The sequence below is a fragment of the Rhea americana genome, unplaced genomic scaffold, assembly GCF_003343005.1.
Source record: "Rhea americana isolate MKP2758 unplaced genomic scaffold, rheAme1 scaffold_33, whole genome shotgun sequence".
NCBI lineage: Eukaryota > Metazoa > Chordata > Aves > Rheiformes > Rheidae > Rhea > Rhea americana.
Genome location: NW_028186457.1, coordinates 2,468,660 through 2,491,400, shown reverse-complemented (window position 1 = coordinate 2,491,400; position 22,741 = coordinate 2,468,660). Strand labels below are relative to the sequence as shown.

Here is a 22,741-nt window from a genome sequence, read left to right as displayed (position 1 = left end):
TTTGACTATCCAGCATTCCAAAGCAAATCAGCATTCTTACATGGTAAAGGCAGCAACTCTATTTGTATTTGCGAAGTACAAGAAGGATGTCCTCTGTGAAGAATTTGAAAAGTTATCAAATACACATAGAAAATTTAAATATTACTAGAAATGCAGGAGCACCCTTTATCTCAGCAAAGAATTCTGTTTTCTTTGGAGGGAGACAAAACTGTTGGATGTGATGTAGTTCATCATACCTAATTTTAGCTATAGAACAAATCATCTTCTGGAAATCTCTATCTTCTCCTTTAATGCTAGAGGGAATGCAGAGGAGTAGAATAGACTACATGGCTAATATGTCAGTGACCAAACTTACGTAAGATGAGACTAACTCCGTACATTTAAAACATATTCTTCAATAGATTCACTCATTGTGGGATCTGACAATAATCAGGRAATTTAATTTCAGTGATATGGTTGAGGAAAGGTTCATATCTGAATATTTATACGAAGCATTAAATAATCAGTAAAATCCTCAAGCATGCTTTCAACTTGGAAAGAGACCTAAGTACGTGCTTAAAATCACAAATGTGTTTGTGTTTTCTTAAATCGAGGTAGCCATAATGACACACTTAACTGCTTTCCTAACACTGGTTTGAACTTCCAGAGACAAACAGGCCATGAAGCTCTTCTGTTTACATAGAATTTCTCTAGTTTTCATCTGAGTGTTTGAAAAAAACTGACAGGACCCAGTAATCTAAAAGATTTCTAAACTAAGATCTTTTCCAAAATATCCTGATCTAAACTAATTCCACTCCTAAACCCTCCCTGTCACAGCCAGCTCATTTTTCAGCTCGACTTCACAAGTAGAAATTCATATTAATCTTCTTGGTAGAGAAAAGATATGTTTAGATTATTCAGATATTTTTTCCTGCAGTTATGTTTATTGACCTGATTTATAACTTCCTAGGCAGCTTTTTGATTTAATAAGGAAAAAAGTTATTTCTACATAAAGCATTGCAGATTTTACAGTGAAGTATCTATGCATCAGTTGAGTTTGCTGTAACTCACAAGAAGAAAGGAAGCTGGCAGAGTCTCACTGTACCAGCAGAAGTAATCTCTACATCATATTCTCTTTCAGCATCTCCCCCTCCTTTCCTTGAAGTTTAGTGCCTTCCATGTCCAATAGGAATGTAGAGATAGTAAAAATAGATCTGTGGGAGTTTAATATGAATGTGATGCAGAAACAATCACTAAAATTTGCAATCTTACTTACACATGTCATTTAAATGAGTTTCAAGGAAGCCTGTGACATTATATATAGAGAAACATTTGGACTCTGAATTAAAAACAAAATAAAACTCAGTTAGAGCATAATTTGGTCAGCAAAAGCATTCACTGTGTTTCCCAGAGCCTGATCAGCTGTGATTGGGTCTGGTAGGTTGTTGCAGTTGGGCTTGTTGCAGTTCTGGCTTGTGCAATTTGAGAGTTTTTCACTTTATTTTAGTTTTTGCAGCTGTATATTCTCCTGCTGAACATCAAAAATTTTGAAGTAGAGCCAATCTGATACAGCTGAACTGTCTTTGCTGCAGTAAAAAAAGATCRGTGTGCAATTTATTATTAGAATAGACCACTCTAAATCTTTACTCACATTACAGCAGAACTATACCCACTTTTATACAAAAAAATATTTAACTCTTTCACAAGTAAAAGGCACAAGACCAACAGATTAGCTGGTTTTAAAACTATGTACTCCTTTAGTTGGACCTGAGGACAGTCATATCCAGTGCATTCAGACATACTTAGGGGAACTCTTTTTCTCTCCCTACACAAAATTTGTAGAACGAATTTATCATCAGTGGCTTAACAATCTCACTTAAGTAAGATGAATACTATTTGAGCAAAACTACAGTAAATCAATTGAGCAGGGTGGATGAAAGGGCTTTTAAAATTCAAAGGACAATAAGGTACCCACTTGCCTATAAAAGGCAGTGGGGATCACATGTCTAATTCTTGGTTTTGGCATTTAACATCCTCCTGGAGCTCTGGTTTTACAGTTGCTTTCTCATTCGCTTGCATTTTGTTCATGTGAATAGTCTTTTGAAAGCAATGGGATCAACTGTTTGCAGGATGTTAGGAAGTCTAGTCACATGAATGAGATGGGAAGACATGTGCATTCACTTGGTGATGGTGAAAACACGTATTTGTTTTTTTTCCTGAGCATACACCAGGACCAGATCAGGAAAAAGTATTTCTGTGCTGTAATGGCTGTAATGTTAAATTTGCACCAAGAATCCTATGTCTATTGATTTAGTACTTGTTTAGAATAAGATAAAAAAATAATAAAAAATACAGCATAGAAGTGTTCATTGCTTTTTGAGCTCCCATACTTCATGTTTGTKGTCCTAAAAGAATGCTCTGCCTGCATGAATACGAGTGACCACTCACCCCTTTGGAAGTGGTCTCTGAGAGTCTATGGATTCACAAACRTTATAGCCAGCGATCACAGGGAAATGCAGCCTGAGGAAGCCTGAGAAGRAAGACTCCGATCTGAGCTGATAGTTTATAAGCCTTTTCTTCCCACTACGGTGCTGAGCTATTGGAGCAATTCTAATGAACTCCATTAGGATTGCTGAATACATCTCCTAGGTACTTACTTCATCACTTTACAAAGGAAGTGACTTGACCAAAGTAAGCAAACCCAAACATTTTCGTAATTGCTCAGGTAAGTAGCAAAATGAAGSAAAAAAGCTATCCAAGTTTAAAGTTGTTCTAAAGCAAAAACGGTTAAAATCACGAGTCATGAGAAAAAATTCAAGCCTCCCTTGTTCTAGGAATTCTGTGGAGCTATTTTTAAAACAGTGATAGAAGCAGTGCTCAGCGACAGGGTCTTGGGGTCATCACACACATCCTCATGGTGCTGCATTTTCATTCAGTGTAACTATGTCTTTATCACATGCCAGCCTTATGCTCAGATAGCAGGTTGAGACACTGAAGTATCGCTGCTTTTATAATTAATCCAAAGCCATGGAAAGCAGTCCAATGACAACACTAAAGTCAGAGAATTTCAATATCACTACAATGAGGACTCTCTCAAGCACAATTATAATAAATGTGTGCTTTCAAAAATTATAAGGACAGCATTAATTCGGTAGGATAATCATCTTTGAGCAAATTCAGCCTGCAGTCCTGCTTAGACATAACCACTTGTGGAATTCACACGAGGTACACAAGAGAAGGGAARGGAAGCAAGAGCCTTTTTCTCTTGCACTTACAGAAGGAAGAAGTCATAATTTCATGTCCTTTTCTCAAGAAAAAAAAATGGCAAAAATTTACCTGGCAAACTAAAAATGACTGCAAATGCCTTACTGCTAATACTTCAGGAAATATCATCTGCCATCTGACTGGATTTAACTAGCAGTGAAAGTATAATTTAAGACTTAGGTAACAAAACATGTCAGATTTTATGAGTGTCATGACTCCAGACTTTCACTCTTTCAGCCATTTTTTAGTTTTGCAATGACCTAGAAAGAAACAATTTGTTGATATTATTATACTGATAATATAGTTCAAACTGTGTAAAAAAGGAATTCAGTCAAACTGAAGGTCTAACTAAACTGTACCTTGTCTTTTCCAGGAGCCAGTAATAGATACTTAAATAAAGTTTACAAGGCCCAGAAAATTTTACAGTGAAACTGCTCCTGGTACAAGCTTCCAGCTACTGAACCTTAATCTCTTTTCTCAGAGACTGTGCATCTTCATACCAAGGAGGTAGGAATGCTCCTGATAGAGATTTCTGTTATAAATTTGTCTTTGGAATTCATTTATCTTTTTGGCATTCAGAACCTCTAGGAACAATAACTTTCACTGTTTAATTCTGTATTGTGTGAGAAAGTCCTTCCTTYTGTTTGCTTTAAAGTTCAGTATGATAACTTTATTTTATTTATCTTTCAATACTTTTGTTATGAGAAATCCATGTACCAAAATTTGCTCTCAGATATTCTGAAGTCAGTAAATGTTGATATTATGATGCACCACCTCCACATCTACCCAATTTGCTCTGTTGTACTAGGCACTATCAAACAACCTGCCAACATCCTGTTCATACAGCACAAGTAGATGATGGGGTCTTCCATGGTGCTGGGCATTAAAGGGGAATAGAGGCAGGAATTCGGTGGCTTTGAGGTACTTTTTCTGATCTTTGGACATAACAGATGATCATAAAGAATCTGTGATGCTTTGTCCACTGAGCTCATGACCCTACCTTTTTCCCTCCATASTGTCATTAAATGAACTGCTGTTCACATAAAGGCAGGCATGGTGCTATACAGAATGCAGAGTCTACTTATATACCCRTTTTACTGACTATGTCTTACACAGTGATGGCATGTGTTCAGAAGGATACATACTGTAGTTATACTGGGAAGTTTATTCAAAAAAACAGATGCTTTACAAACATTATAAAAGAATTTGCCCCAAATAAGTTTTGCAGCATAAGTGGAGGTGCACTAAACASTAAATACTTTAACAGCAAAATAATTGCAAAGTAGTGGGTGTGCTGTGCTCAAAGGATATGAATAAATCCTGAAGGTTCAAGTAGAAGTCAGAGGGTGGTAAAAGAATTCTGTATGCCTGAGATGCAATATAGGAAGGACAGCTGATTTCCTATCATCTGTCTCCAGAGTAAATCCTAACATATTGGCCTTATGTGAGGGTCAAGAGTTTGTTCAGTAATAGTTGCTGTTATGACTGCAAAGGGAAAATCCTGTTCTGTGCCCCAAGGATTTCACAGTCTAATTGCACTTACAATCACCGACAGCTTAGGCACTACGTAAAATGGATTATGCATGCACCCTAGCCCATACCGGGAAATAGATCCACTTCGATCCTTTTGCATGGTCACAGAGGTTTCATTCTCTGTTACATTACATCAGACCTGAGTTTGGCCTACTACAGGGATCAGGAGTCTATGGCCAAAACTCTCCACCCTTCTGGCACAAAAATGAGTTGGAAACAGAAAGGAAACAAAACCGCTGAAGTCAAGGGGAAGACCCTACAATATCACGTAAGGCATAAATAGACTACTGTTCTACCGTGAGATTGGCCAACAGCTTTCCTGATGTATCTCTCATATGAAGTATCCTTCATTCATTATTCAGTGTAGCTCTGGCTGCACCACAGCTGTAGCTYTTCTTGACCTACAGTAAGTCTTCGATGTTTGGGAACCACCCCAGCTGCACAACACTCACTAGCCCAAGGTGTTTAAGACACCCAAAATGTGTAGCCAACAGGGGACTGGAGAAAGCTGACACCACCACTCTCACCAGCAGCCCTTGGGGACCGCACCACATGGACCGAGTGGGACATACGACTGGTCCACATAAGCACAGCCTGTGGTAGAGGCATGAAGCACATCTTGAACTCATGGCTGGGAAAGAACCATCTTAACCACTTCAAGAACTGTTACACCCTGAGCAGCAACTCAGGTGAAACAACGCTGAAACACCATCTCTTTCTCCTCAAACGTCCATGTGGTGGATTCAAACATCCTCTCTGAAGACAGCAGATGCTGGGCTGGGTGGACAGTGAGATATTCCTGGGAACTTTCCCCTCAGCCTATCTCAATCTAATCGTGATTTTTGCAGGCTGAGATTATAGATTTAGCATTATGTCTTCTCATGAAAAGCCAGCAAAGACAAGGATTTCTTGTTTTATTTCCTACTTTTGGCAGGCAAAACTTCCAGGATAGAGACTTTTTACTTCAACTTATTTATTTATTTTCCTTCAAGTGCAACCTAAACCCTTCCTTCCTGTGGGAACAACAGCTGCAGCAAACAGCATCAGCTTGCCAAGCTTGAGAGACTGTGAAATATCATTTACCTTGGAGCAAGATGATATCAAAAAGAACAATCATGTGGGCCTGACTATGAGTTCATTACATAGCTGTACTTAAGAGAAGGAGGATAAGTTGCAGTATCAGCGGCAAAAAAGGTCCCACTTTTAAGCTAACACTTCTGGACCTGAAAGGACTGTCACATCTGAAAGCATTACTGAGACAAAAAGCAAAATTTGGTTTCCTTGCTCAGAAAAGCACTCTGAGTTTTCAAAGGTTGCAGATACAAAAGTATTCACTAGGGCAGGAAAGTGATACTTCTTCTGTAGGTTAATGGGGACATGGAGGCCCCAGAAGACTAAGTAATTGGCTGATGAAAGCCACAAGGCTGACACACAGACTTCCCAACTTATCTGCATTAACCCACAAATCTGTAGGAACCTGTATAAATTCCACAGGCTACAGATAAAAAATACTTTCAGTTACTCTTTTGTTGCCTTCACCATTTGGCCTTTTTTGTTTTGTTTTTGATAGAAGAAAATGCTGTATCTAGAGATTAGGAGAGAGTTCGTGCAAGCTTGAAATTAAAGATTAATCACATTTTTTGTTCCTCCCTGCTTTCACTCCCAGTTCTGTTTCTGCCTCTTCTCCCCTATGGGTGGTGGGATGAGGGGTCAAAGRGAGGCAGAGCGCACTATGCTGCTCTTTGTTTGCTGCCCGCATCTCAGACTCTTCAGGAAGTGTTTGGGACCATGTGGAGCTAGACATGCTCTCTTCTCTTTCAGACCTCACATATTTCCCATTAATGATGAGTGGGAAAGGTCAGCGAGAGCCTCTTTCATGGCCTGCTTGAGAGCAAGCAAAAATMTTGTGAAATGGGTCCCAGGCTCTCCGATTTTGGGGGGTTTCCAGACTGTTGAAAAATCAAGGAGAAAAGTCTTAAGAAAAGTGAAGTCACCAAGATGTTAAAGGGGATTTTGCAGTCTGTGCTTTGTTCTGCCAGAACATTAAATCTCCTGTGTAACCTTGCTATATCATTCCCATTAATTTTAGTGCTAGGAAAACAGCCTACAGAAGAACAAAGAAGACAGGTGCAGAAACATTACAAATTATTGTCATGCTGAATGTTGCCAAGACAAACCTTGGTGTCTCACCCTCCCCCAAAGCGGGGGGAGTTTTAACAGCCGGGGCGCTCAGGGCGGCCCTCCTTGCCGGCTGCACGACCCCATTCCCTCTTGCTAAGCCTCTGCAGCTCTGTAAGTCTTGCAGGAGAGGACATTTGCTGCCTGGTGACCCAGTTTCACAGGAGGACTGTTGACGGCACTCCCAGCATTTTCTTGAGCATGGCAGAGCCYCACCTAAGCATGGATTTGAGGCTTCTCAGGTTAGGAAGGATGGTGACCACACTAAGTGTCCTAGCAAGTAGCCAGGAGCCATTTCACACAACAGCCATTTCTTCAATAAACTGACTTGTTTTCTGACCTTAGGCTGCGTATAGCTGTGCTCCGGGTGTTCAGAGCACCCTTGCCAGATAAACCCCCTGAAAAACCCCAAGACCGAGGCTGCCTAGTCCAAGCGGCCTCAGGTACCCAGCCGCCCGCCTCGGCGAGGAGGCAGCTCCTCCGGGCCTGCCCAGAGGCAGGATTTCAGGCAAAGGAACCGATCCTCRCCTCAAAATTCGCACGCCTGTGACCTCACCACCAGTTTTGTCCTGAGGCAATACTTTGTGCGAGCACTTATATACTTAGAGGTAACTAAATTATTTGTGTGGGGGGGGCTTTCGCGCTCGTACCTGTGGGCTCCTGACCGCCAAGTTTCGCTGGTTGTTTGGAAAAGGCCGGGGAGCGGCCGTCTTCTCCCCGCCGCCCATCTGGACCCCCGCCAAAGCCAGGGAGGACTTGAAGGCGATCCCACCGCGAGATGCCGGCCGGTTTCCCACGCGCAGGGCAGGCCGGGGCTCGGGGCCGTGGCGGAGCCGGAGCGAGGGCCGCGCCGAGCTGCGCCGCTGGCTGCACAGCGGTGATCCCGCGCGGGTGAACAAGGCACCGCGCTCCCTCCATCCTACGGCTGATAAATAAATTCTGCGAACTAAGGCCACGGCATTGATTTCTTGCGGGAGGTCACTGGGATGATTTCGCAGAAATATCCTGCGTCGGCTTTGAAAAACAGGATGAGCCTTGGCCCRAATTTCACGACTCTGTTTTTCTTCCGCTTCCATTCCAATAGCTGCGGTGTTTTTGCTGTCACCAGCAGCCAGTTAATTCATCCTGACCCCCCCCCCAAAAAAAAAAATAAAAAATAAAAATGAGGAAGTGAAAACTTCGCCCAATCTTCATAGTCCCCGAGACGTGCTGGTTACAAACTGCTTGCATTTTGGCAGGCCCAACAAGCCGCCGCGCGTGCCCGCCGCAGCCGGCCTGGGTGGGCAGCCCAGCGCACAGCAGTGCGAGSGGAGCCGGGAGCCCGTCCGCGCTGGAAAGCTTTCCCGAGAGTATGAATAAATTACCCCCTGCTGAGCTCCAGATAAATATATCCTACCTATAAACAACACCTGCTTCCAGATTAAAAGAAAAAGAAAAATACCAAGGCTTGGAGGAAAGAAGTATGATCTTTATTCTACAGATTGCCAGCTGACATAGAAAAAAGATTAAATGCCTTGCCCGAGACACCACAGGAAGCCTGTGAGGGAGCCCGGACTGGAGTTACCTGCACCTCAGCCAGTGCCTTAGCCACAAGTGCTTCCTTTCCCTAAATGCAGTTCAGATTCACACTATACACTGGCATAACTGCTCTGACCCAGTAAATGTCATTCTCAATTTACACCCATTAAAGGACAGAGTCGTTTAGACTGAGCGTGCGGATGCTTCTGGTCAATGAAAATTGAAAGCACTGCTTTTCAGCTTATCTGTTCTTTGCTGATGACAGGCATTTTTGGAAGGGACTTGCTCAGCATTGAGTTTTGCACTGAAAAGAAGTAATATCAACAGTCCTGAGTCCTGGCTTGGGAGGCGAATCTAAGAGGTGCGTCTGGATTTGGCTAGGAGTGAAAAGAGTATTTTCTTTCCACTAGTTGCTGGCTAGTAAAAAGCAAAGGGGTGGAATACACCCAGCTCGCAAAACTCGAATACGGTTAGTGCTATCTGCAAATGAGTGCCCCTCCCCGCTCATGTGAGCTGCACAGGCAAAAGAGAATGACACATGTGCTGTTTCCTTTTCCAGTTGTAAAGGGGTCAGGAGCCCGGCAAGGAGAGTCTGCACAAGAGCAGCATTTTCCCGGGCTCTTCCAGCTGTTCTGCTCAATCCCGCCGTCCGTTCTGAGCAGGGAAGAGAGACTGTCAACACAAATAAGGCATTTTTCAAAGGCGTAAATTATGAGTTACCAAAACAATACGACATCTCTACCACGTGAGTACCCTTAACCTCCCCCCCCCCTTACAGTAAGAGTGGATTTACAAGTCTGTCGCTTAAGCAAAAGATTGCATTTCATGTGCAGTGGGGGAAAAAGAGGAAAAAAAGAGGATTGAGACATATCCTAAAGAAAAAAGTTGTGATGAAACTGTTTTCCTCTTTTCTCTTGTGTGTGTGTGCACACGGGTGTGCAGAACTGAAACAGTGTGTGCAAACTCTGGAACAGAGCGAAGTTGGTAACATTTCCATCTATATCTTGGGTTAGAAAAAGTTTCATTTAAATGTTTTTTTCCCTCCCCCCTCGCCTTCAGGAATGAAAATATGGAGCATTTCGAAAGCTTACTGCCTCTTTTCTAAGTTATTAATGGTGCTGCCCAGCTTGTGTTTAGAGTCTCAAGCTGTCTGTGTGTAATATGAGACACAAGCCACAAACTGACAGACTATATTTAAAGTCACAATGCGTTTCTGCTCCTGGAAATTTAGAAATGTGGGCTTAAGGACAAGCAAATTAGTTTCTTAGCAAGAGAGGGTACAGGAGGGCAAGTCCTCTGCTGGCGTGACTCTGCATATTTCAATATATTTGGGAAAAGAGAATTTGGCCTGAGCAGTTCAAGTGATCACAAACACTTAGCTGTGCCACAGTAGCATTCGTTTTGGTATAGTCCTAAATAGAAAGCGAGGGGGGGAGTGAAGGGGGTGGAGAGAAGCGATGGATTCTGATTTGATAAACTGAGAAAAGTCAATGGAAAAACTCTTATGTTTTCAGTGCTGCAATAGCAGGATGTGGCTCCATATCTATTTTATGAATTGAGTATATAATTTTTYCTGTTTTAATTCAAAGACAGTAGTTTTAGTAAACAAACTGCCAATAGCAGAATTGTTTATCATACCACGGTATCAGTAATGAAGGCAGAAAGTACAGACAGGATTGCTGAGAGCTGCCTGTGGTTCAGAGCTTGAGCCGATGATTGCTCTAAGAATATTTGGTCTGTATGGATGTTGACACTGACRATGTTTTTCAAGCTCTGAATGAGGTAGGCTGATCCAGCAGAAATGGTGCAGTGAACAGGATCTCTGCAATTCTAGCCAGCAATTTCTATTTTCCCTTTGGTCTTTTTTGCAAGTTCAAACAAACCTGAAAGATTAGATGCTAGCTTTATCTCTTGTTTTGTTTTGTTTTATTCAGCAGTTTAACAGATTAAGGCTTGTTTTCTATTATTAATAGAAAAGAAATATCTAGAGTAGCTCAGGATTCTGCAAGTTTGGGTTTAGATGTGTCGGTTACTGCCATTGGTCCACTGAAAATTTGTATGCAGGAGGGTGGTAGCAACTCATTGGGGTACATTTTGCTCATTGGGCAATATTAGCAAGGGCCCAGACCCGGGCTTGGATCCTTTAGTGACAGGCTTGTCCAGCTGAAGAGTTCAGGCCTGGTTCAATGGTCCTGAGTGTATTACACCTCTCAGACAGACTCAGGTTGTCAGAAAACCCTAATGAAGGCCCTAGGTGTATCTAGCTAAAGTGTTACTTCTCATGGGAGAATATCACTGTAGTTTTTGTCTTTGTGCAGAATGCAAAATGGCTGTTGAGTCAGGTTTTCTTATAATTTCCAAAATCTAGGCAAGAATTTTGAGCTYGAACCATTTCAAGATCATACGATTGCCAGTAAAAATAAGTGGTTTGCAGTCTAGCTAGAATTCTGGTTGAAATAAAGTCACCATCTATTCTCTGCTTGCCCTCATAATTTCCCTTATTGTTTCAGACAGGATGTTTCTATATCTTGTTTCAGTTTGCATCTCTTTGTTTTTTAAATCACATGTAGATCAAATTTACAGATCAAGAACAAATTAAATTAAAGGCAAGTTTGATAGTACTGTATGCCTACAGAATGCAAGTTTAATGCATTGTTTTGTAATGGTTAAGGTTTTGGGGGGTAGAGTTTAGGAAAAAGTCTCATTTTTGTTGTAAAATTCCAGTAATTTTGGTGAGTTAGAAGAATTTGAAAGATCAGTGTATTGACAGGCACTGCACAGCATGGACAGCAGATGTTTGGCAGAGAAGGAGAGTATTTGGGAAGACGAATTTGTTCATAACCATGGTGAAAATCTTTGAAATGGGTGTGAAAATTCATGAAGTGTCAGCAAAGCCTTTGTTTATATTGAACATATTAATTCTTTGCTGGGTGCCTGTGAGTGAGACCACTGAGCAGCTCCCTACAGATGTAAACAGAACAGTGTTAAGTTACCTAATTGCTCATGTTCTTTGCTTATCTTCTTGTATTCACTCACAGCTGATAAGGGATTTTTAATCATTCTATAAATACAGTATGGTCCTGACAAACCAAGTGAGAGCAGAGTAGAAAGATTACTGTTTCAGGTCTGATGTGTTCACATCTGTGAACCCTGCAAATGTATTCTGCCTCTACAGGGGTGCCACACCATCCAGCCTCAGGCAGTTTCCATGCCCAGCTCAAGTATCCTGCCTCAGTCAATGGGCTCTCCATATACTCACTACAGAGGCAGGCTAGTCAGTAATTCAGCCTGCCTGTGTCAGGCTATGTGCAGTATATTTATTGTGTCATTCATTGTTCCTGGACATTTGTATGTGGCTGGAATAAAATGGAATACCTGACTAAGAAGACTTCTACCAAAGCCAAAAAATAGAATTTGGGCTTCAGTTTCATTGGCTGGTATTCAACACAATATTGTGAATAACCCTCTATTTTCACTTTGTATTATGATGATGATGATGATGATACAATATGGACCTATCCTCCTTGTGGGAATGGGAACTTCCTGGAGTGATACTTTTAAATGCATCTCCWGCTGGTGTTATTCTACTCTTGTCTGTCAGGATGCACAGGTAGTAGCTGCCTGTAGTATTAAAAAATCTGAGGAATTCTGCAAATCTGGCAGGCCGTATTTGGACTGCAATTTTTGCCCTCTTATTTTTGAGTGCAGTGGCCTTAGTTTCTGRGTCATTTCAGAATCCATTTCCAAGGCAATGGGACAGCACAAGTGAGGTGAATAATGCACCCAAATATACATCACCAGAGCAAAGATTCMGTCTGGGGATGCACTGAGCTATGCAAAGCCGTCTTTGGGTGTCAAAGGTGTTCATCCCTTTGGAGAAGGTGTTCTGCACCCTACAGAAATTAATCTTTATGAGGCTTGCTAGAACCATTTTATTTAGGGCCTCTTATGCTCACTGTGCTAGCTGTCAAAGGAATTCAGGGGTGAGGAGAGTAGTTTCTAGAGGCTGCTATTCCCGATCACCTAGTGGCAGATACAGTCTTCCTTCTGGTTTGGGAGGGAAGCAATGTAGTTTTGTACTGTGCGGAGGAATTGGACTAAAAGGAAGACAAGAGGCCAGAATGAATCTCAGGACATGTCTTAGCTGCAAGGAGAAGAGGAGGGACAGGAGTACAGCAAAGCAAAGTAAGCCTGGTGACCTGCATGGTTTCCCTCTGCATTGCCCGCTGTGGCTCAGCAGCAGCCCAGGAGCAAAGCCCATGCACCGTGCTGCGGAGGGAGACCAGAGGCCCCTCACTGCCTCTGCCCAGGGGCAGCAGGTCTCAAYGCCCCACTGCCCAGCTTCTCCAGCCTGCAGAAATGACAGCTGGGACTTCTGCCAAGTACGTGTGGACTGTCCCTTCCAGAGAARTTGAGAGTTTGGCAAAGGCGGCCCTCCGTAAGGGCAAAATGACTTATAGCTGTGAATGCCAAGAGCCTGATTCTGAGAGCAGACTTAGCCCTATCTTTAATTCACAATGACGCATTGCATGTCCCTTGCATGTTCCTGGAGCGATACCACTACCATTCACTCAGAGCTTGTGAAAAACCACAAATGATCCTCACAGACTTTTAACCATGTTATTCGCTCCCTTGGAAAGAGATTTGATTTTACTGCCTTTAATCAATGGAAGCACTTGTCTGTGACGGTAACTAATAAACAAAAATGGAAGCTGCTAATTATGGAAAAGTTGGTCTTCACTGTTAATCTGTGAGCATTTATAAGTGAGGAATTCTGTGGATTTTAATAACCTCTCATTTTTAGCACAGAATGCTCTAAATATGTCTCACAAGCATTTATGTAAATGGATACCTCTGCTTGTATATGTGTCTCTCACCACTGTGCATATGAATTGGAAAATTCATCTTTTTATGCCAGGGGCTTCTCCCAGACACCCTCACTGCCTGAGATGTGAATGTAAAAGTTTGCAAATTGAAAGGCTAACAGTGCACCTGAATTTTCAGTAATTAGCAGCAGAAATTTTGGCAAACTGCTAAGCTGGGGAGAGAGGGCAGAGCGTCTGTCCAAATAGGAGTCTGCTTTTTTAAAAATACACTGTTCTCAGCATTTCCGGGAACTGCTCCTCACAAAAAAAGCRAACAATTTAGACAGTAGATGTTAAAGATTCAGGTTATAGCTGGTTACATGCTTAAGCCTATTAGTATTACTGAATTGTTCAGTGCCTGCATCTCATTGCTGATGCTGCTGCACCTTTCTTTCTAGGCTCTTGTGGAATATGCCGTGTATCCATCACTGTTCAAATGACTGAGTCCAATCAGCAAAGCCTTTTGAAAAACAGGCTTTTGGGACTGCATTCTCTAATGAAAGTCTGTTTGTGTGTCTGCTCTGTGGAGTGCCTGTCTCTATTGTTACTGAGGGATTAGTATTCCTAGAGCATAGAGAAATTCCAGCCAACATAGGGATCTGATTGTGCTAGGTGCTGTACAGATACCTTTCTTCAAAAGGCTAATAGACTACATAGAGACGACAGATTACAGGTAGGAGAGAARCGACTGATTCCCAGGGCCACAGCTGGAGAGGCAGCTTTTGGCTGTGAGAAGTTGCTTATAGCAGCCAGGAGGTAGGAATTAGTATTGATTCCAGCAGATCCACTGCAACAATTGCTCTTTGCTTCCCAGTCTTTATTTTTTTAATATATGCAATGTAAAAATGTAGCTCAGCTGGCTTGTTTGTTTCTCACAGAAAAATGAGCAAACTTTTAAGTAGAGTGTTTGGCACTAGTAGAATCTTAATTTAGATTTTAGATTTTTTGCTTCGTATTTGAGTTGTGATAGTAAATACATGAAAAATTGAGAGATGCCCAGATGCTGCAGCAGTAAGAATACATAAGCACCTTAGCTGGGCAGGTATTTGAATAGCAGACTGACTGTGCTCTACTCGATTTTGAAAGACTTAAGTTCCTAAGTCAAATGAATTTGACAGTGTTATCCCCAGTAATGAGCTCATGAAAAATCCACCAACTGCTAAGTGTTCTGAAAAACTACTTGGCAAGTAAATAAAAGTGGCACTTGGAGAAATCAGGTTTGGTTTGCCAAAAATTTATGAACGGGAAAAGAAAAAAGAACCATCTTTGCTGGATAATTTATTTCTAACCTATAACTCAACTACATTCAGTAACAATACTGCAACATAATAACAACAGGCACCAAGCTCATAATTTGTAGCTGAAAGAAGATCCTCGGTTTCTCCAAGAGTCAGCATGATCTAATCCACTTCAGATTCCTCTCTCTCCAATGTTGGCATGGAAATCAAGTGCCAGATCTATGCTATGCTGCTCTCTTTACTGCAGATGCACCTCGCACACTTAGTTTCACCAATGAGACATCTGGCTAAGTGATATTCCTCTTAAATAATCTTCTCATCTGCAGAGGAGACCAGCTTCTCATACCCTCTTCTCTTCTGATATATGTTTCATCACAGGGTTCTTCCTGGTGAAGCAGCAAACTTCACTTAAAATCTCAAAGAGTTAAACTTGTTCTGCATTTAAGTTTTAAAGTGATTTTTTTCATTTCTCTCTCCCTCTCTCTCTCTCTCTCTTTTTTTTTTTTTATCTTAGGAAAAAAAGAAAAAAAAACTCAGTTATTTTGTCAGGGTGTACCTCTTTCTTCTTCAGATAAGCCCTGAAATGGAGTTAAGCTTTTAATCTGTAGGTTGCAGGGGGGATTTGAACACACCCTGAGACAGCTCCATGTCATCATGAGTGATAAATGACTGTTTTACTAGGGACTGCATGTTTAAAATGTCTTGTTTTATGAGGCAGTTCACATTATGAAGAGCACGTGTGACAAGCTCATAGCACTGCARAATCAAACACAAGTTATACATATGTGTGGGGTTTTAGGTCTGGAAACTGAGGGAGTTTTTGTAAYAGCAAATGTAGCAAATGGATTTGATTATTTATACATATAATAAACATATGTGTGTGTGTGTATAGTGTATCTATATGGATACATATATACACACATGTATGCATGCACACACACACCCCTTCTGACTGTGTATATACTTCTTCACTTCTCAGATTTCCATTGGTGGAGAATTCTGTTACCCTGACTGCATCTCTGTTTAGAGACAAATATTCCTAAGCTCATCTTTCCCCTTTTATATTAGACATGACTTCAAAAATAGCACAAAAAATGACCAAGTTTTTGAAGGCTTAGCAGAGGCATAAACTCAGTAACAAGAGAGGAAGTGAGACGATAGCTTGGGCTATATATAAGGAGCTATAAAATATTACAAAATATCCTTTTTATATGATACAGTAAAACATCAGCTAAAGGGCCTATCATCAAACTTTCTCTTGCAGATACCAGATTCAGGTGTCTCTCCATTGACTGTATATGGGGCAAGAGCCTGGCAGCTCTGGATGGTATATACACTCAATCACTCCCTATTTTTAATTTAGCCATCACAATAGTGTCTAAATCCATCTTGGACACTACTATAGGACACATGTCCCAGTAGGTAAAGATTCAGGAAAAAAGCAATGAAAATGATTTAAGAAATGAGGAGGAAATACATGTTCCATATGGACCAAGCTACTTAAAAGGGCAGAACCATGGGTTAGAAAAGGCCAATTCTGTACTGTTCTTGGGGTTGGAACTGATGCAGGTTTAAAACTCAGGCAGCCAGATGTTTCAATCAGGAGTATGTTCCTTCAGGAGCCTCACTGTGCTGGGCGAATTTAACAGGTGTATCTCTTCAGAATACCCCTTCCTGGAGAGTTTTCTAGGAAAACTGATCATTTTAACATGGTCAAGCCAAAATAAAAGGAATTTCTTTACAAAATAACTACTGTTCTTTGGAAGTGGAATATTCACTGAAGAATCAGTTCAGTTTTATTCTGTAGTTTTATGTCCACCTCAAAGAGATATTGGAAACATGAATTTATGTTGGAACAGCTTTCACAAAATTTTTACTATAGGATCCTTCTATGCAGAATTCTGTCCAAGAATTCAGGTATCATGAGTAAGTATTTTTGAAAATACTGAAGCAGCTTTGAAATTATGTATTTGAGATTTTTATCTTTCATTTCTATCTTTTGGGGTCTGTATGTGTATATCATTGAATTCCATTTCAAGGTTTTCTTAGCATCTATTAGGCTCAGAAATTTGGCAATTTCTAATGAAATCTAAACATTGTCAGGAGTTTCCATTATGTTATTTCCTGAGGCATTAAGGCACTTTAAAAACCAGAGCTTGCTAGCTATCAGTTTTTCTTCTAACTGTAAGACAGCTCATTCAAGGGCCATTGAGCATGAATTCCTTGATACATCCCTTATGCAAAGATGCTGTCACAGAGTGGACCAATCTCTGATCATTATTTCTTTCACACACCTGCCTTCTCAGGTTGTCTGGTCAGCTCAGATCAGCTCACAGATATCCTCTGCAGCTCCTATTCCTTCATGCCTGTCCCCTTCTCAGCTGGCAAGCAAATTCTCATATCTCATCAAAGGAAATACAGGGTAGGTCCCAGTTGTTAAATGTCATTTCCTCTCTTCTTTCAAGGACATTCCACAAGTCCTGGCAGTGGAAGGAAGAGAAGCTGTAATTACAGGCAAGGAAGACATAATTCTTCCATTGTCAACCTCTAGTCTGGAGCCTTGTTTCCTCTCTCTTACCCTCTCTTCCATCTTCATCCTTGTTCTGTTCTCCATTGGTTTCTCTCTGCTCTCTCATCTTTGCAGATTACTGTGAAACAACACCTCCTCCTCTCCAGATCTTTCCTGTCATCACACAAGATTTTTTATTTATGATCTGGGACACTTTTTTTAAATTCTGGATCCCATGATTGGGAGAGTTTATTGTTGTTCRTCTCCCTGGAATTTCCATAATTACGTCAGTGGAGTTTGCTTTTTCGGAGTCTTTCTTGCACACAAAGCCAATTTTCCGTTCAGTGAACTCATCAGGACTTTTTTATACTAAGAACAAACCAAGCCTGGTCTACCAGTTTCTAGCAGTAATTCAGCCCTTGTTRGTGACCGTGAGGATGCAGAGGAACTCTACAGGAAAACCTGCATAGGAGGTTGAGCAGAGCAGAGTGAGGAAAAATAAAACTTCCATTCAGAAACTTTCCAAATTCCCCTTTGCTTCGGAAAAAGAGGAAGTCATTTTTTTTTTTCATATTCCTTTTCATATTCACTTAATAGGCTCTGAGCACTGAGTTGCTTTCTCCCATTACCCATCCTATCCATGCCCCAGTAATGAAGAACAGTGGAGTGAATGGGAGAAATTGAAGTTACTTCAGCCTTTAAGAAAGTGGTCTTTCCAGTGATATAGACACACCACGAGATAAAAKTCTCCCGATCTCCCACCCCAATCCATAGCCACAAAGCCAGTGATCTGTGGTGGTGAGAAATGGAACAGATGGGCTTGCCCATAAGAGAGTGAGTTGGTTTGCTCATAGCTTGGGCTTGTTCTGTCTTTCTGTGTTTCAAGCTCTCCACTGAACATCTCCTTCCTTCTCATTAATAACAAACTCTCACCATTCTTCCACTGACATTCTTCCCATTTTCTGTCAATAAAATCCAGTCTTCTCCCTTATAGAAATGTATCTGTTTTGTTTTGCTGTGATTATTCTGTAAATCCCTCAGGACATAAATCGTCTCTCTTTCTATCACCTCTCTAAACAAAAATCACCAAAAAATTGCTTGCCAGTTCAGCACTTATCATAGGCAGCATTGACCACTTTTGTCTTCAAAAGTTACCTCATCAAGTTGCTCATTCTAGACAGATTGAGGCCTCCTGAAGTATAAAGATAAAATGTAAAAACAACCTTCAGCATGACATCATCTGGCAAAGCATATTGAGCTGGAAGCATTTTAGGTTTTCTCCTTGAAAATGTTTTTCCCCTAAACATAGTCATTTGTATTCTCTGAGATAGTCTCTAAACTGTGGAGATCAAAGCAAACTGGATATCCAGCAGAGTTTTTAAGTGTATTAAAGGTAGCATGTTTCAAAAACGCTTGTCTGAACATTAAAGTACCATGGAAGAAATGAAGTAGCAGGTGGTAATACAAGTTAACATGATTGTTCTAATCTTCACATTTTCAACTTGGCAAAACCTAACTCTGTGACACAATATGTGACAAAGAGCAAAAATAAGGGATGCTGTGCACACATGCACACACTCACATAAGGGATCATAAAACCCAAGGAAGCGACTTAGCTTCAGATTTTTTTCTAAGCCCCATTTCCTATCTTGTAAGTCATTTTCAGCAATGAGGATGTGGCTTTACCAGGTTTATGTGCAACCTAGTAAACCTGGGCATARATGAGAAGTTCTTGGGAGATGTGAATACAGCAACGTAACTCTCTGCTGCCTTACAATTTTTGCAAGTATGTTTTGCCAAAATGGAATATGAAATGCCATCCATTATAGACTAGTGGTGTTTTGTAACTGTCTGCATATAGTTAATGGAGATAACCAGACCTTAAGGTTCCTCTTAGCAACTGACGCATTGTGGAACTATTCTTAGGTGGTTTCTGAAAGTCTAAAGGAGACAAGAAATTTGTAGGAAAGTAGAACAGCAAAATAGTAGGCATTTTTGTTTCTGAGTACGAGTTCTTCATGATATTTCAGAAGTCCCATTTTGACCARTGCATATATAAAAAACAGGATGACCCATTTTTCTTTTTCTTACCTGTCAAGAAATGAGAAGATAATAACAAGAGGTGTCCACCACATGTACTCTTTTTCCTACCAYAACTTTTAGTGCATGTTGCTGTAAACATACAGCTTCATCACAGGAGAATCTGGCATATAAATAAATATTTGTCTATTTCTATCTCCTTCAGGTTTGTGCAGAGATTCTCACAACCTTACTCAYAAGTTATCATTGCATTGCCAAAACCAATGGCATTGAGATAATTGTACACTAGAATGTGAGATTACTTGTATTGATTTCATCAGACTTTGGATCAGAATTTGCTGATTGCAAATCTTCACTTTTTAATATTAGTCTACTCTGAATGCCTTGATTTATCTTGAGGCAGGCTCATTTTCTACCAGCACAGATCTTAATGAAGGTAGAATGACTTATCAGTGCTAACCAGAGCTCTTATGGGAGCCAGCATTGAAGGCAAGGGGGAAGGAGGAAGGAGRGGAGCAAAGATAAACTGATTCTGTATGTTCCCAAAGAAGAATATTTCCAGTATATTCAAGGTGCTTGCTCATTAAGAAAAGATATCTGTGGCTCCTGAGCTTATTTGCYGTGTGGATTAATGATCCATAAGGAACTCCTTGTACCAAGGAGGAGTAAATCACCCSTCCTGCCTTCAATAGGCAAGAATGTGACTATGGAGATAAATGCTTTTGCATTTCTCCTGAACTTTGCTATCACTTCTCGGTAAAAGACTTCCCCTTCTGGAATCCATTAAAATCTGTGAATCTCAGACAAAGACTCTTCTTCTTCCTCCTACACTCTTTGTGAGATGCTTAATCTCTGCATCGTGAGGACATAACTGTTTGTGAGCTGGAAACAGTGTGACCCAAGCCCTTCTCCTCTTGGGTTACCTCTACTGATTACTTTCACTTGGGATGAATGAAACCTTTCATTTCAGTAACATCTGACTTGTATCAGAAGGTTCATGACTGATTGGAGCAAGAATAGGGTGATAGAGATAGATGAAGCTGTCTGTTTTAAAAGTGTCTTTCCTAAAAAAGTAAACAACAGCTTTAAACACTGGGTGAGAAATCGAGAGGAAGTACCACTGCATGACACTGCTTTTAAGATAAAATGCAGCCTAAGGCAGTGGACATTTTCCCCCTGCTCCTCTTCATGACTTAYATTTCCTTTAAGGAAAAGGTCATGCCTTCTCTCCTGGGTTGTTAAGAGTGCTCCCTAGGCAGGAAGTGTATCCTGTGTCCTATTTTCTCCAGAGGCCGGTAGCAAAGCAGATGGCAGCATGAATTCCACATTCCTGCTTCCACTGTGCCATTTTTAAGTAATCTGTGCACTGAACCACGGAGTAGATCTCCCTTCTTTTTAAATGTCGTGCAGCTGAGCCYTGGGATCTTGCAAAGTCCAGCAGCTGCTGGAGGTGACCAATTGTAGAGGCACATAGAGGGTAATGCAAGCTATTGCCTTTTGAAGGACTGGGCACCTATTTTTGTCAGATACGAAAATTCAGCAATGACTGGGAGGGAAGAGTACATGTCCTGTTGTTAAAATTACATCTGTTATTCATTACAGAGAAGGGGGCATATTTTCCTTATAAGACACAATCTTTGGGAACTGGAATGGCAAAGCATGAAGAGGAGGCAATCATATCAATCATATTCAGGGATGCCCTTCAAGGCCATTAGACCTTAGGGGATAAAAAACTGTAGCAATGAAATGAGAAAGGAGAAACTCCCAGGTTCAGCAGAGGCTGAGACTCCACAGCTGTGACATCTTTTCTCACCCCATTTGTCTGCTTTGAAGATGATTACTGGGTGAGCAGGACACGAAACTACATTGTCATGGGTGCATCATTAACAGTAGCCAAAGGACCTAGCTCAGGTTTTGTCTTCACAAGCTGSGAGCAAGTGTCCATTTGCTAGAAGTGCTGCTGTTCACAATGCACTGGCCTCCCTTCTCTCTTTGCCTTTCCTACATCCAACACTTTTAGCACAAGAAAACAAAAGYAGCAGAAGCAACTGAGTGCCACTGGAAGAAAGGAAGAGAGATCTAGACTGTTAGTAATATGCCCATGCCCTGCAACAGCAAGGCAATTTCTTTCAYAAAAATGATCACATGATCATAGAAAAAAGACTATAACTGATTCTAAAGACTAGCATAAATTCAAATAGAYCCTGCTACTGAGACATGGAGGAAAGTAGGGAGATGGGATGAGAAATATTCCCAACCTCAGATGTGGTGAGTAGTGTAAGCCTGACAGGGTGAGCAAGGCATCAGCCACCCACATAAGAAATTCAGAYACCACAAGAGGCACCAGTCTAGGTGTAATGTCAGTGGACTTTGGATCAGGAGCCTGTGCATCAGTGATAAGTTGCTTAAAGCTGCTGCAGAGYTTTGAGTGTCTTTTCACATGTTTGACTGGAAAAATAAGTTCCCATATTACACAGACAGCTGTGGAAGCATCAGCMTGGATGTATAACTCCTTGAGGTTTAGAGGAATATATTTCCCAAGTGCTGAGTCGCTTCAGTAAGCACTGCATCTCACACTCAACCCACTTGATTTTTAAGAAGTGYACCTCAGCACAGATTTATTATAATAAATTCTAATCTAGATCTTCCAAAGCAGAGGGCATTCTGGCAGAAGTGACAGCAGATCTAACACATGCTATTTTCCACCCAAGTGAAWTCCTTTACAGCTCACACCTGAGAAGATGCTCTTGAATCCTAAGAGATGTGAGCTTACGCTSTTGCCCTCTTGCCTCAGCAGCAGCAGGCAGGATCAGGGCTTATGGGTGGCCGATGGAAGTCTGCTGAGGAGGTGGTGTCCAGCTTAGCAATTTATTTTGTTTACCACTATTTGGCATATTAAGTTAACAGCTTAGTGCCTGAGGGTACAAGCATCTATACTTTTAAGAGGACATACACATCTCTTCCTCCACAGAACACAATTATTTTGGGGAGACATAYAGAGAGGCATGCAAAATTTGTCTCATGGCACTCCAGCTGTGGCCAAGGTTGCATCATCTCTCTGAGCACCCATAGTATGCATCCCAYTGCTGTTGAAGGAAAGGCTTTTGATGAATTCCTCTAATAAGAGGTGTAGAAGGCCTCAAGGCTGTAATAGCTGCCATGGTACATAATAGCTCTGCAATCACAGGTGATTATACATGCCAAGGTGCCTTGCAGAACAGGGATGAGAGGGAAGGCTGCCTGCATATTCYCTCACCCCTGACTGGATGTCCCCATCTCTCTGTCATGTCCAGTTCCCCTCAAAGCCCCTTGCCTAGGTGCTCCACTTGACTGTGTCTGAGGTCTCTTCCCAGTACCAAGCAGAATACCTCAAAGGAATCAGGATGGATACAGCTCTCCAAAGGTTTCACAGTGAAAGGCAGAGAGGGCAGCTTATGTACATCATCTGTATGTAAGCAGGGTGGCCTTGGTCTGTCTGGGCTGTGGAGATGCCTTTTAAAAGAGCCAGTGACTTTGTCCTTGATACAACATCACACAGCCCTCAAAGGTCTTGCTGGATCACCTCTTTTTAGGGCCTGCTGCCTGTGAGAGACGGAATCTTAAGGTAACAAGGGGAG

General features: G+C 41.4%; 1 protein-coding gene across 9 annotated transcripts in view; it reads left to right on the top strand.

The window, feature by feature from the left end:
- Positions 1–9,000: 9,000 nt before the first annotated feature.
- The window catches only part of GYPC (glycophorin C (Gerbich blood group)), a 142,701-nt gene continuing 128,960 nt past the window's right edge, over positions 9,001–22,741 (top strand). For 8 of the 9 annotated variants that reach the window (XR_014896578.1, XR_014896576.1, XR_014896580.1 and 5 more), the window contains exons 1-2: positions 9,001–9,217; positions 16,882–16,997. Coding sequence is in view for 2 of the 9 variants with exons in the window: in XM_085310985.1 (XP_085167111.1) it covers positions 9,184–9,217; positions 16,882–16,997 (150 nt within the window). In the remaining 7 variants the exon portion in view is untranslated. The remainder of the gene's footprint in view (positions 9,218–16,881; positions 16,998–22,741) is intronic. The other variant, XM_085310984.1, reaches the window with a different exon arrangement.